This window comes from Siphateles boraxobius, unplaced genomic scaffold (genome assembly GCF_051911475.1).
Source record: "Siphateles boraxobius isolate OS27281-9 unplaced genomic scaffold, OSU_SipBor_1 7, whole genome shotgun sequence".
NCBI classification, from domain to species: domain Eukaryota; kingdom Metazoa; phylum Chordata; class Actinopteri; order Cypriniformes; family Leuciscidae; genus Siphateles; species Siphateles boraxobius.
The window spans coordinates 18166675-18182682 of NW_027509197.1; the positions used below are offsets into that span (position 1 = coordinate 18166675).

The 16008-nt window shown below is 40.7% G+C and overlaps 1 protein-coding gene across 2 annotated transcripts in view; it reads left to right on the forward strand.

Moving 5' to 3' along the window:
* Window positions 1-16008, forward strand: part of gypc (glycophorin C (Gerbich blood group)) — a 66053-nt gene that overhangs the window by 34011 nt on the left and 16034 nt on the right. The window contains exons 3-4 of one of the 2 annotated variants that reach the window (XM_077216327.1): window positions 8252-8287; window positions 9242-10519. In XM_077216327.1, the coding sequence (XP_077072442.1) occupies window positions 8252-8287; window positions 9242-9438 (233 nt within the window). In that variant the 3' untranslated portion in view covers window positions 9439-10519. Of the gene's footprint in view, window positions 1-8251; window positions 8288-9241; window positions 10520-16008 lie in introns of those variants that run through there. The other variant, XM_077216328.1, reaches the window with a different exon arrangement.

A 16008-nucleotide genomic window follows, 5' to 3' on the forward strand; every position in this document is an offset into this window, starting at 1 on the left:
TGTTACTGAAAACACATATAGTGACTACAATGTCTATATTTTCACACAAGTAGGGGCTGGGTTGGGTCATTATAGACAAAAACTACAAGCTACAGGCAGGGCAGGTGGCAGCAAAAACCCTCATTCCCACATCAAATAAAGTAAAGTGACACATACCTGCACATAATCATGACGCAGATCCTTGACCCTGACACTGTTCCTCTAAAATGGCACCCTGTACAGCTGCTTCATTCTAAAGTTATGTTTCTGTAGGATGCGACTTAGTGTAGAAATGCTGACCCTGTTGATATTGTTGAATATATTTCTATTTGCAATTATGCGTTGTTGCAACTCACAAAGTCAGATTGCATCATTTTCTCACACCATTTCAATTATGGCAAGCTCTTGTTGAGTGAAGAGCCGTTCCCTTCCAACTTGAGGAGGTCGTCCAACCATTCTGTTGACATTACAAGATGACATTAGTTAGGTTCTTTTCACACACTGTACTTTCAAACTGTACACAGTACTGTTACATCACAATGGTATTCCTTTACATATACTTCACAGCACTACCCATTTTTCAATGGTACAGTTAGTACAGTAATACTGTAATATGATACAGAATCATGTGACACAACAGTAGATAAAGTCTGGAGTAGAAACTTGAAGATATACCTGTTCTCCAGTCGGAATGTCCTTATTATCTATGCTACTGTGTAGCGACTGAGGTTAGGGTGGACTTTTTGCCCAGCCTCCCTCATGGACAGGCCATGATTTATCACTTGGTCCACCAGAGTAGCCCTGATGTCATTTGATACACATCTCCGCACTGGTCCTCGTCCTCTTCCACATCCGCCTCCTCTCTCTCTTTGTCCTCCTCTTACTCTGACTCTCATTGCCTCCATGCTTGCAAAGTTCTCAAATTGGCTTACCTGAGGCCTATTTGTAGTGCTAAGGCTCAGACCGATTGCTATTCTGTTTTCTGTGCAAGTGTTTTCAGGTGTGTGTGTGTAATTGCTACAATTGCCAGATGAGTTTTGCATTTTGTACAGAGTGTTTTCCCAATGATAACAGGTGATTTCGTTTTTGAACAAAGTGTCTAATGTAAGAAAACGTGTGTAGTGTTTCGCAAGAAGTGCGTTACAGAATTCCAAACAAAGTGCAAAGTTGACATTGTGTTTAAGCTATGGTTACACTGTGTTTAAGGTATGCTACAAGCAATTTAGTTATTGAGGCTTTGGTCTAAGCATTCGGTTTTAGTCTGTAAGCAATGGGAATAAACTGTAAATTACATTGGCTTGTTTGCTCATTTATGCTCAAGATAAATTAATTGAGAAGCAAAGATTTAAGATATTGTTTACAAAAAATAAATTATATTGCATTTATTTTTCTCACAGCAATGTTTTTTGATTATGATATATATGACTTGCAACAGGGCGTGTGTGTGTGTGTTTCTAACATGTTAACTGACTATCCAGCAACGGTTTAAAGCATATTTCTGTATAAAGGTTCAGTCGCATTTACTGTTGTTCTGTGAATTTTTTGCTGCCAAAATTAGTCATTTCAGTTGGAATCTATGCAATCAGAAGTTTTGCATGAGGCTGAAAGAATTCCCCAATGCAGATTTCACAACAGGTTTAAGTTGCTTATGCGAATTTGTCGCATTATTTAACAGACTGTTTCCTGGTTTGAAAGTGAGTTCTGTGTTAGATTTGCTTCATACATCACTACATTATTGACATTACACAACAATGGACCCTTTTTGACAATGCAATTTCAATGAAACTTCACTAATTTGAACACACCTTAAAGGTGTAAAACAGTGTAAGTCATTGGTTTCTGGTTCTATAGAGCGATTCTTCATCACATTGTGAATGCTGATGAACATCCTTTGGCCTTGACACAAGCCTCCTCAATCTATTTTCTTACATGATCTTGCAAAGCAATCACATCACCAACAATACAGTGCAGAAATACAGTGGCTAGTTCTCTCAAGTCTGATAGAAATGACTATCATAAAACCTGTTTAAGAGGAGGATTTAAAGGTCTGAATCGCCTTGGTGGTGTATAGAGGTGGTATGGAATCTGAGAAGAGCTTCTGACCTGTAAATGAGAGATTTATTGATGGGCTCACAATGCTTTCACTCAAGGCTGTTTTGAGGCCTTTCTTGATGTGGATCTGTGCATTGCAGACATAGTAAATAACTTTATGATCAATATTTCCTTTTTACAATCCCAAGTCTGATAAATGGTTACTACAAGTCATTCTGAGCGTAAAACATAAAAATATATTCCTGTGAAGACAGCGGGTCAGTTTTAGTTGTACCTTCAAACTTAAAAAAAAAAAAAAAATCTATAGACACCCAAATGATCCTTTCCAATTATAGTTTTTTTATGTATCATGTACACATTGGCTATATATTAATGTCAGAATAATTATAGTACATCACAGTTCCCAATTTTTTTGTCCTTACCATGATAAATATTTATTTATTTAACTTTCCACAAGGACCACCAAACATTTCCATTGGGCTCCCTTGAACACCTTGCCTTAGGACTGTGGGAATGAATTCTCATTCTTACCTTCTCTGAGGAGCAGAAAATATGTAAAACAGTGTGAAAACCATTAGGAATTTTTACAGGATAATACATACACTTTCGACTATGCGGTGGCCTTATTCTTGCTCACTGTGACTGCTGCACCATTGGAAAATGTATCTAATTAAAATATGTTGATTAACTAGGACTGAGCATTTGTATGGTTTGTTAGAGGTTCATTATAAGCTAAGGCTGCTCTGCAGCTCCCTCAGGTTATCATCTATTGTCAATGTCCTCATTGGCAATGGGCTATTTAAGAGGAAGCTGCTTAGCTTTTAATGCTTCTTCACAGAGCAGGATTTGGGATTACATTTTACTACCAAGGTTGATTTCCCAGAAAACACTGTCTCTATGATAATAAAACATTGCATCCTGCCAGTCCAGCAAAGCAACATTGGCTCAACCAGTGGTTTTGACTGGGACTGCCTGTTTGTCTGACCAATGGCAAATATTTTGTTTAGAATAATAGTTATTTGATAGTGCACTTGTACACATTAATTTTAAGAATTTTAAGAAACCCTGCTTGATTATTGGAGCTGTGTCAAAAGCAACATTATATATATTTTAGGAAATTATTGTATTTATAATATGAATTTTTGAGTACAGTATATTGAATGAAACTCTAAATATATTGAATGGAACTCTGAATCTATGGAATGAAACTTGAATATATGGAATTAGAACATTTTCGTTTTTCATTTTGTTGCATAATTCTGCACACAGATATATATATATATATATATATATATATATATATATATATATATATATATATATATATATATATATATATATATTCTCATAAGAAAACCAAAACCTCACTTTTAAATAATATTCAGGTTTGAGGTTTATTAATATTTTGGATTGACTGAGAGCACTGTAGTTTTTCAATAATAAAATGAATCCTAAAAAATACAACTTGCCGAATAATTGTGCATTAGAAGAAATTAGAACGACTGATTGCCTGAATGAGATGGATTTCTAGTTTTCAAGTGCACCTGTGTCTGTCCATTTTTAAGCTGCTCTTTTAAAAGGATGATGAATAGTAAACAACAGACATCATCTGAGAGGTGCTAGAGAGACAAAGAGTGAGAGGAAAGTAGTGTCCAAGAGAGAGTTTAGTCAGGCGTTTAGTGGCTGTTTTCACTCTCAGTTTGGCTCAGGCAGTTGGCCACAGTTGAGTGCTTTCCTGACAGACATCGAAGGAGCTGTTAATTCTCACCATGAAACACAAAGGCCTGCCCTGACACATCACCTCACAGATAAGACAAGGACCTCTGTTCCTGCGGTTTTGACAATGTACTATAGAGCTACGCCCAGGGAGGTGATGGGCCTTTTGTGGTACATTTTACCTTAGTGAAATTAAAGGGAGCAGAAGAATCAACCAACTCAGCATGCAAAGTTCTGTATGCAAATTAGGAAAGGAAACAGTAGTTTAGGTCTCTTCTGACTTATGGTAGGCAAATATCTAATGACTTCAAGATCTGATGAAGTCACATTTAAAGTTGTTTAGCGAAATTTCACAGGAGAAATCCAGTCATGCTGCTTCGGTTATAAGTGACTTTTGTGTGAGCAGTGTTTTACATATCTTTACACTATTGGTATTAGACAACGGACCTGCCTTATGTGCGCCTAATATGACCAAACCTTAAAAGTATACTATTTAGGGCTGCTTACCTTGTTATCCAATGTGTTGGAGGCTAACGGATGAGAGCCAGATCATTGGTTGTCCCCATGAATAAAATGTTCCGATCAGAGCTAAATGCCATTGCTTTGGTAGTTCTCCAGTTTGGGCACTGGGCATAGCAACAATGAGAAATTTGCATTAATTCAAGCTGGAAAATTATCAGCTTAATGCGTTTCCCACCCAAGAACTGAAGGGACTGGAATTCATTCTGGCTCGTGGTTTTGCTGCCCATCCTATCGGGAGACAATTACCAGTGCGCTTCAAAAGCCGGTTTTGGGCAAGATTAGCTCCACTTCTGGGAAGGTGATGAAAGCAAATGTCTCGCTGCTGGGTCTGCTGTGCCCTGGGTCTGTGTGGCAGAAGTGAGAGAGAGGGTGGAATGCCTTTGGCCCTTATCATCTTTCAGGTCCAACCCATCGGGTTTCATGGCAGGCTGTGAAAAAAAAGAAACTGTTCTTCAGATCTGGCCACGCAGCACAGATGTCCTCCTCCATGTCACAGCGGCTGGCGGATTTCACTAACGAGGCTAACGAGGGGACGCCTCCAGGCGAGACAGGCTCCCTCGTGTTTGCATGGCAAATTTAGCAGAGATTTAATCCGTCCTGGAGTGTTATGGCTCTACGCTGAGTTTGACTTAGAAAGATCTTTTATAACTGACTTAACATCCACTATACCAAGAATTTCTGCTGTAGAATGAGAACATAAGTATATATTAGCCTGAAATTTCAAGACTCCCCATACAACACATTACTGTGTACACTCCATTTAAAGGTGAATAGTGCAATTAAAATACATTCTACTAACCCAATTTAATGCAGAGTAAGCCATTTGTTGGTTGATGTTCCCAATATGTGTGGCATCTCTGTTTTGTGGCGTTGTCAAAACATCACTCTATTTGTTTCAGCATCCAACATTGGCTCAGTCAGTGGTGAGTTTGTTGCAAGATTTTCTATTTGAAACCAATCATTATTTTTGCAATTTGGTTCGGTGCAGCTAGTGGTGCAGAAATTCCACACTTCAGCTTCAAGTCCTAAATAGATTTCAACAGTTTGCCTCTCTGTTCACTGAATGGAAACAAAAATATGACCTGTGAGACATAAAAATAACTGTGTCCTTCATAACCCTTTTGAATAATCAAACTTTCCCAACTTCCCTACCAGCTAGAACCATTGGACATTTAGCATTCTTCAAGTCACCATTAAATCAAAATGGGCAATTCTTCTTATTTTTTTACAGAAAGTTGCAGTGTTTATTCTAAATTATTTATTATTTAACATTTATTTTTTAAATTCAAATTCCCTCATAATCTTTGATAAAAAACATTAACCTCTCCTCCCCCTCAAAGCAACATCTGTTCTCTAAATATCCCCCACAAATGACTGCAAACTGGTATTTAGATGTCCATTTAGTTCTCAACGTCCAACTTCCTACAGTCCAATCAATTTCAGATTATGAAATCAAGTCCCGTCCTAATTTTTTTTTTCTCTCATTCCAGGAGCACTTTCACCCTAAAATATACATCACAATAAGTAAGAAAAGACTTATTGTAACTTCCATTTCATGCCAACTTTAAAGGGGAAATGCTATTTTGTTTATTGCTGGTTGAAATCAATGTTGTCTTGGGCTTATACTGACACCTAGTGGTGTGGATGTAGCATTACAAAAGAAAAGTTGCCAGTGCCATTGTGGAAATTTGCAGTCAGCCATTATTAATTTAATCTGCAAGGAAAGTGTACACTAACAGGGGGATTACTAAAACACAAACAGTTTCTATTAGTTTACTTATACAACTGTAGTCTCAATCTCAGCTTAGTGTATATGGTTTTAAATAGATTTTTAAAAATACTACTTGTGGCAAGCAGGGCGGGGCAGAGGCATGGGAATGGAGTGAGGCCTGTGGTACGAGTGCTAATAAACCACACCGGTCTCGCGACCCAAGGATGAGCTCCATAAGCATAAAAGGAGGAGTGACGACAGTGAAGGATGAGAGAGGACCAGGCCTGGACTTTATGTTGGTGCTTTATATTAGTTTACTTTCATTTTGATCTTTATCTTTATTTTATTATTAAAGTTATGTTTAACATTCTCCGGTTACAAACCTTGTTACACAACTATTACGTTTATTTGTAAAACTTTTTAATGATGAACAACAAGGAATGCACATTTGAAGTCGGGATGTAACGGAAGTAGCGACAGATATTTTCTTCCAAATTGTGACGTGCATCTGAATAAAATGGATTATTGAAAACGAAAAAAATGTTGGGCGGGGTCTTGGTTCAATCTTGGTTGTTGATTAGATGGTGGCAAGTTCTGAATGTGAGCTTGCAGTTGATTGTTAGAAGGGGGGTTGGCTGGAAGTCCATCATACATCAGAGAGAAAAAAATGAAATGTATGCATTAATGAATCGTTCACAATAGGATCAAAAACATGCATTTAAAAAATAAATAGGGTGAATTTTAGTAATTGTACTGAAAAGGTGCTTGTCATTATTTTCAAAATAACATAACTTTTGTTTCTCTTCTCAGTAGTTAGTTTATTATTTACTCTAGGAGGTACACAGAGCTTACCTAGTTTTAATAAATAAACCAATATGTTCTGGGGTCCATTTTCCAGAAAAGATGTCCAATTTTTTTTTTTACTCACTATGTTGAATGTCTGTCTTACTATGTTGAGTGTATGTCACTGACTTAACTTTGCTTAGAGGAAGATAAAGGAAGTTTTGAGGTCACACATCTGGGTGTTAAAATGACGACGATTCCCAGAAAAAGTCTGCTTTGTGAAATAAAGACCAACTCTATTATAGAGATATATTTCATCCAAAGTCTTTGTTTTTCTAACATGTGGTTTGGTAGAGCTGGAAGCACTTGAATGATTTAAAAATAATTCACTCCTCTTGCCTCAGAGCCTCTGTGAGCTTGTGAATTTTATATGTATATACATATATATATATATATATATATATATATATATATATATATATATATATATATATATATATACCACCCTTTCTAAAGGACAACTAATTACTAAAGTCATATAATGAGACATTAAAGATCACATGAGTGGATGTTGTACCTTCAAACACACCTTCATGCCCTTCACATTACCCAAATGTGAATGTTCTGTCTCCTTAATTACTCCAAATATAGTCTCGCTGTAAACACCAAATCACAATGAGCTTTTAATCACAATGTAACAGGTTATTAGACACTAATGAGGGAGCTTAATTGTTCATGTTTTGGGGGCATCTGCTTGGTCAAACCTGCATTATACTTTCTGTTTAAAAATATTTTGGGGGTCTCACTAGATTCATCTCCATTTTGAAAGCAACATCTTTGATTTGCCTGTCCTTCAGTGAAAGTCAAGTCAAGGCAGCAGATGTTGCCTTTGCAATAATTCATGATTATCTTCAGTCACTTTCTTTAACAAGCTTTTTGTCCCCATGTTGATGGAGAGAATGAGTCTCGCTACAATACAGCGGGGGAGACAGCTGTCTATAAAAACAAAGCATCATGAAAGATTCACGTGTGTTATTACAACACAGGAAGAAAGTCAACAGTACGTGTTTTGCGAGGGATCAGTGAGGCGTTGAAGGATTTGGTTGTAGAGATACAGTACATGGCTGCACTGCAGCACTCCTAAAAACAGTCATCTTGAAAATGTTTCAGAACTCTAGCCACTGAGAAAAGATCAAACAGAACAATAAACTTTAATGACACGTAAAGACATATACACTTAAAATCAGCAGAACAGCAGCAGAACTAGAACTGGCATGTTTAAGGACAGTTCCTTTATTCTACTGTATTGCCTTTCTCTGTTTAATACTTGACATCTGCTTCTATTAGAAATTCTTACCTAAATGTATGAGTGAAACCACTTTAAATTTTAAAATGAACAAGGGGACAGCCTATTTGATGTGACCATTCTGTTTTGTCATATACATATACATTACCGTTTTTTAAATATTCTTCTCTTTTTGTCTATAGAGCGACCAGGACCATACTTTGAAGCCATAGTTGGAGGTAAGTGTTGTAACAGCTCACAAACGTACAGATATCCAATATGCCCTCAACTCACATACACAACTCACATGTGTAGTTCTGTGCACAATTGCTTTAAGCCAATCACCTGAGCTGTTGATATCATGTGACTACTTTGAAGGCACAGAAAATGATGTGATAGATGGCAGGAACATGCACAATCCAAAACATTTTTCTAACAACTATTCTGATCTTTGATATGAAAAGCATCAGGCAGGGGAAAACATCGATTTTCATTTCTGAATATCCAGTCTATTTAACGCTTTAATGAACTCTTCAAAACAAAACTGGGCACTGATAAAATATCTCCTGTATGCCATAATGAATTATTATTATTATTGTTACTTGCAACATTTTTTATTTATTCAGAATGCATGGGTGTCAGGGGCGAAAGGAACTTTTTGCCTCCAGAGTGTGTAGTTATGAGAACATTTTGAGAACAGAACATTGATGATGGTCAAAGAGGCTTTGATGATTTCTGTACAAATGACAAGTAATTTGTGCACAATATATTTCCTGGCCTCAGAAGATCTCTGGCTGAGCAAAAAAAAAAAAAAGAAAAAGAAAAGAAAACTCTCGGATTTTATCAAAAATGTGTTTCGAAGATGAACGAAGGTTTGAAACAACATGAGGGTGAGCAATTAATGAAAGAATTTTTGGGTGAACTAATTTCCTTTAATTGTGGTAATGAACCTGGAATATTCCTATAAAAAAAACGTTATCTGTCAACCACTAAAATAAACGGTAAAGCCAGTAATACTTCAGTGAACATCCTGAAATAAACAGACTAAATTGTTCTTAGTTCAGTCGCACCTTATAGCTGCTGCCAACAGGTTATCTTCAAATATAAACTCTCTCTCTCTCTCTCTCTCTCTCTCTCTCTCTCTCTCTCTCTCTCTCTCTCTCTCTCTCTCTCTCTCTCTCTCTCTCTCCTAGCTGTCATTGCTGTGGTGGTTCTGGTCCTGCTCCTCCTCCTGGGCATCATTCTGCGATACATGTACAAACACAAAGGCACATATCATACCAATGAGGCCAAGGGCACAGAGTTTTCCGAGACAGCAGATTCCGCTCTTCGTAGAGACCCAGCCTTGCAGGACGCCATGGATGAGAGCAAGAAAGAATATTTCATATGAGGCACAATAGATAGCCCAACTTGGCTTACATGATGCCTTAATGCTGTTTGCTAGAGCAGTGAAGTAGCTGACAGAGCTCTCCGCGAATAGAACCAAACAAGAAGAGTATTATGAAATTCCTATATATTTCAATAACTGACATCATTTATATATTTTTTTCCTGAATAAACAACGCATTCTCAAGGCGTTCTCCCAAGGCGTCATCTTTTTCACACTTTTGACCATCCTTCAAAATCCGACACGCATGGCACCCTTTAGCGTCAGGTAGATGACGCTCATCCTCGGGCGTCATCTAAAGCCTTTAGCGTCAGTTAGATGTCGCTTCCGGTTTTAGCGTCAGTTATATGACGCTTCCGTTATGGGTAGGTTTAGGTCTGGGGTAGGGTTAGCGTCTCATATTGACGCTAAAGGGTGCCATGTGCGTCGGATGTTGAAGCATGGTCAAAAGCGTCAGTTAGATGACGCCTTGGGATGAGAACGGGCAGGAATAAAAGAGGTAACATTTGAGTGTGGATAAGATGATGTTCTCCTATTGGAGAATGTGATGGTATTCAGATAAAGGAAAGGAAAGCCATTGATCTTAGACAGGATTTGAATATGAATGGAAAGTGATATTTCAAGACATTTAATTGGTAGGATTAACAAAAAAACACTTTTCAAACAAGTGAAATTAATTGGTCTCTCACATCTATATATTATAGGCTACGTGGCACATGGGGGCAGATTCATTAAAATATTCTTAAGAAAGACGTTAAGAAGTTAAGAATTCAAAGCTGTTCATAAAAATGTTATTAGTTATAGTATAAAGTATAAAGTTATAAGTATAAATATCAACAGTGTTTCTCAGAAATCGCTTACTGCACCTTTAAGTGCAATTATTTTAAAATTATTTCGAAAGTTCTGAATATGAGAACAAGAACATTTATGTTGACACTAGGAAAAATATTCAAGAAGAGCCATTGGGGAAAATATGTCATCCATATTAATACGGTATTAACCATTTACATGGTTCTGTTTTTACTTTGATGATTCTGAAAATAACTTTTTCTTCTGGTTGTGAATAAAAGAAAAATTTCTAAGATCTAATTGTAGGACTAATTTAATGAAAGGGTTGACTTTGTTTATTTCTCATATATCAACTCTTTAGCAACAACTACAATGAACAACATTGCTTCTTGTGCTAGTTGTTTTTGATTTTTTTCCACAATTTTATCAGTATTTTGAAGGGAAAAGCACAGGTCTAAAAAAAGAAATGACAAGAAAAGAAAAACTACACGCACAAATGAAAAGTTTGTAAAAAATTTTTTTTTTACTCAGCTTTGTATCTTTTTAAAAACTTTGAGAATGAAATTACTTTTTTATAGCAGATACATTTTCTACACAATAAATGTAGTGAATAGTGAGCAGCAGACATGGATTTTTCATTTTTTCTTTTGAACTATTTCCTTTAAGCTCACTGGTGGTAGTAAAGTGAGCTCATGCTGTTGCTATTAGTTATTTTGGATCAAACAACCAGGCCTCGGGCCATTGATAGATTCAGTTCCTCTACATGGGGGAGTAATTAGTACAGGTGTTGCATTATTCACTTGTGGGAAACAGAAATGTTATCTCAAGCAAACAGTTTGCATGGCAGTGGGACATGGAGTACTATAAATATTATTTCAGTTGATGTGTACCGTGATAAATCATTTTTCAATGAGATCTCTTGTGGAAGATTTTTACCGAAAAATGTACACATTATCCAAAGGCCAGTACAGATGCTGATGCAACAAAATGAAAATGCCAGACACTTAGGAGGTGAGCGGCACTGCGAGAATCCGACACGAGTGAGAGATATTTTTCTTTTGATTAATTCTTTGCTTCAAGGATGAAGGCTGAAAATAAGCCCTGAGCACCAAATCTCATCTCACCTTCTCACTCCCCTCTTCCTCCGTCCAGCGCTCTTGATTAATGACACCTCACCAATAAAGGTTTCTCCTGCGTCTTTTTTTTTTTTTTGACAATGAAGTTAACAACTGAAAGGACAAATTTGTGTAATAGCTAGAATGCCTGTCATCACTTATATTTTGATAATCAACACTGACACTTCTATGATTAGCAAGTGAGATGTGCATGAGGACACAATTATCACCTCCCACAATGCTTCAAAATAAACGTGTTTCCTACAGTCACATCACTTCATAATTTCTTAACCGTTCGTGAAAACCTAAATTATACTTTAAACTTCAAATGATAAAAAAGATTAAATATGCTCTCAAAAAATAGGCTTCATTTTTATTTATATGTTCCTTCTTTCTTTCCTTCTTTCCTTCTTTCCTTCCTTTCCTTCTTCCTTTCCTTCCTTCCTTCATTAATTAATTAATTTATTCATTAATTCTAAATTGAATTAATTAATTCATTATCATTGATTAATTCTAAATTGGATACAATAAAATCTAGCCTCATGCACCACATATTAACCCTTAAATGTGAATGTTTGGCCAATCAGTTTTGCATTTTCGGGTCTTTAGTGACCCGGATCTATAAGGGATGGATCTCTACACGTCACGATAATATAAAACGATACTCGGTTACTAAACGTAACCTCGGTTCTCTCTAGAGAGGGAACGAGTATTGCATAAGTTTAGCTTACGCTACGGGAAAGATTCATCTTCTCGAGATATTGAAGCCGAAAAATTATCCTTAATTTTGTATTCATTGTCAACGCAGTGCAGCAGCTAGCAGACCTAGAGCAGGCCATCTCGCGTGCTCATTGGTTGCCCTGCGGGCAACTGCTGCAGCATACAAGTGAGCCCGGCGTGACGTCACGCCCAATGAAGGGCGCCCGCGCCTTCATAGCGTCACAGCCCGCCGGAATGGGCGTGGCTTAGCGTATAAAAGTAGGGGCTGTAGGCTGTCTACCCTGGTTTTTCGCCGACTGAAGCGAAGTCGCTCGTGGCGCGAGCACGGCCGGTTACGCAATACTCTCTAGAGGGAACCGAGGTTACGTTTAGTAACCGACTATCGTACTCTTACGAGAGGTTCTCTCTTATTGCGTAAGTTTAGCTTACGCTACGGGAACACTTTGTCAACGCCGTGCGCGCCAAGCATCCACCATGAGACCCCGAACTTTCAGGGGAACCCCATAAGTGGAAAAAATAAGGTGGCCAGCCACGCGGGCCATCACTTGTACATAAGCACACATAGGGAATACAGAGCAGCGCGCTGGTCTGTATAGGCACATACCCTACTAGTGCAGCTCAACCAGGAGAGCTGAGTCACGTGAGAGTGATCTGAGCAGGAAGATCTGGGCAGAATACACCTCTCCTTCAAACTGACAAAAGTTTAGCCTGCAAGGCAGGAACTTCTAGGTTATAAAACCTGTCAAAGGTAGACGGAGAGCTCCAGCCTGCCGCTACACATATGTCATGGATAGAAATCCCACAGGACCACGCCCACAACGAGGCCATGCCTCTCGTGGAATGAGCCCTGATGCCCAGAGGGCATTGCAGACCTTTTGGCGCGTATGCAGCTGCTATAGCGTCCACTATCCATCTGGACAGGCTCTGACAGACAGCGCATGCAGGTCCCCCACACGTTTTACTGACGACAGTGCAGTCAGAAAGACGGTTTTCAGTGATAGATATTTCAACCCTACGGATTCTAGTGGTTTGAATGGAAAGGCTTTCAGGGCCTCGAGCACCAATGAAAGATCCCACATAGGAACCGACGGGGGGCGCGGCGGGTTCATCCTTCTAGCTCCTCTAAGGAAGCGGATGACCAACTCATGTCTTCCCAGTGACTGGCCGTGCGTCGATTCTGCGAACGCTGCCATGGCCGCCACGTATACTTTGAGCGTGGATGGGGACCTCCCCTTATCCAACAGCACTTGTAGGAAGGTGAGCAGATGCTCCACCCCGCATGTCAGTGGGTCCAGACCTCTGTCGGTGCACCATCAGGAGAACAGCGACCATTTACACGCGTAGAGCCTTCTCGTGGAAGGAGCTCTAGACTGTGTGATCGTGTTCATCACTCCTTCTGACAGGGCAACGAGTACCCGTTGATCAACCATGCGTGCAGAGACCAGCGCTCTAGATGGGGATGCCAGATCGCGCCGCGAGCCTGAGAGAGGAGATCTGCCCCCACCGGAATCGGCCAAGGAGCTGTAAGTGCAGCCGTGCTAGTTCCGGGAACCAAATCTGATTCTCCCAACGCGGGGCTATGAGGAGCACCGAGTGGCATGTTTCCCTGATTCTCTCGATCACCTGTGGTAACAGAGAGACCGGAGGGAAAGCATATAGCCGGAGGCTGGGCCAAACCTGGGCCAGCGCGTCCTTGTCCTTCGAGAAGAACGTCGGGCATTGAGCGTTGTCTTTTGACGCAAATAGGCGACTTCCGCTCTGCCGAATAGGCGCCACAGCTTCTGGACCGTTTGGGGGTGCAGGGACCATTCCCCTGGGGGAACATTGTCCCTGGACAGTTTGTCTGGGCCGTCGTTCAAATGGCCAGGCACATGCGCCGCCCTCAGCGAATGCAGGTGCATCTGAGACCAAATAAGGAGGCGTTCCGTCAGATTGCAGAGATTTCTGGATCTGACACCGCCCTGACGGTTTACATAGGATACCACAGACATGTTGTCCGAGCGGACAAGAACATGTTGGTCCTGTATGAACGGGAGGAAGCGCTTTAGCGCGTTCTCGACCGCTATCATTTCCAGACAGTTTATGTGAAAACACTTCTCTTGGTCTGACAACTGGCCGAAGACCGGTCTGCCCTCGAACAGCGCGCCCCAACCCGAGTTGGACGCGTCTGTCGAAATGACTTTCCGATAAGAGATGGTTCCCATCATCACTCCCTGCTGGTACCAGTCGGCTACTAACCAGGGCTGCAGAGCCGCTATGCAGGTCTGAGTCACTCTGATTTTCTGGCCACCAGAAACCCAGGCTCGGCAGGACGAGCGAGCATTCAACCAGCGTTGGAGCGGGCGCATGCGCAGTAGGCGCAGCTGAAGCACTGCTGCAGCTGATGCCATACAGCCCAACCATCCTTTGAAATGTTTTCAAAGGGAGAAAGCTGCCCTTCTGGAAAGATGCGGCTAGGTGGCGAACATGTCGATAAACGAGCCGTCATGGTCACTGAGTCCAGTTCTATTCCTAAAAAGGTAATTGACTGGCTGGGCAGTAATGAGCTCTTGGTCCAGTTGAACGTGAGACCCAAGCTTTCCAGGTGACTGAGAAGCACTGTTCTGTGAGATAGCAGTTCTGTCTCTGACTGTCCCAATATCAGCCAATCATCCAGATAGTTCATTATTCGGAGCCCCTGACTTCTCAGGGGGGCGTGCGCCGCGTCCATGCACTTCGTAAATGTACGGGGTGCTAGGGACAGGCCGAACGGCAGGACGGTGTATTGATATACCTGACCGTCGAAGGTCTGTGACGGGGTATTATCTGAATCTGAAAATAGGCATCCTTCAGATCTAGAGAAATAAACCAGTCGATCGGGTGAACGTGCGCAAGGATTTTCCTGGTCGTAAGCATTTTGAACGGTCTTTTCGCAAGCACTTTGTTCAAATGTCTAAGATCTAGGATAGGTATGAAGGCTCCGTCCTTCTTGGGTACGAGAAAATATCGGCTGTAAAAACCTGACTCGTTCAGAGAAGGCGGTACCTTTTCTATAGCCCCTTTGCTCAGCAGCTTTGATATTTCTGCGTGAAGTAGGTGTGCTACTTCCGCATTCACTATCGTCGCGGTCCGGGCTTGAAAGGTTGGGGGACGGCGAATGAATTGAAGTGTATAGCCCTACTTGTGCTCAGCACCCATTCTGAAATCCCTGGGATAGTTTCCCACGCAGCTATGTGAGCCGCTAGGGGTCGAATGGCCTCCGGCTTCAGAACGCCGCCATTTGCAGGCTTGTGAAACTGAACCGGAGCCGAAAGCGCGTCGTGCGTGCTCTCGGTTCTGGGCAATGGCTTCTTGCTGAAAGCCGAAACCGGCTGATTTATGTGAGATGTCCCAATCATAAGGGATGGGGAACATTCTTTTTTCACTTTTTGATGCGCAAGCAGCACTACGGGGGGAGGTTTGTGTTAGCAAGCGTGAACGCTCTCTGGCGGGCACGAGACTTACATTCATAACCTACTTTTTTGATCGTGTAACAGAGCGGGCAAATAGTGGGCACAGACCTGTGTACACATTTCTTACATTCAACACTTGAGCGGCTTTTCTGCGCTTTATGAGAGTGTGCTCTGTGAGTGACACGAGATTCGAAGTGCTTGTGTGTAGGGGTGAACAATGGGGCGTGGGCACTTTCACTACACTTAAAACACAGACGGCGTGAGCCGGACCAGACATTATACTCTTTTTGAGATTTCTCTGGGTCGCCGTGAAAACGGCGTTTGTGTGCAGGCGAGAGGGTGAATAAACCGGCTCGTTGGCTGCTAAATGAACCACTGCAGTAGCCTGTTTGAAGGGGACTGACAGGGAAATAAATTTTGACGGCGGTCCAGCCGCAGCGGGACACGCACGTCTTTTCTCTCTCTTTGTTAAGAGGGCTTCGAGTGATCAGACTTCAGCGTGATCTTCTGCCGAGGCC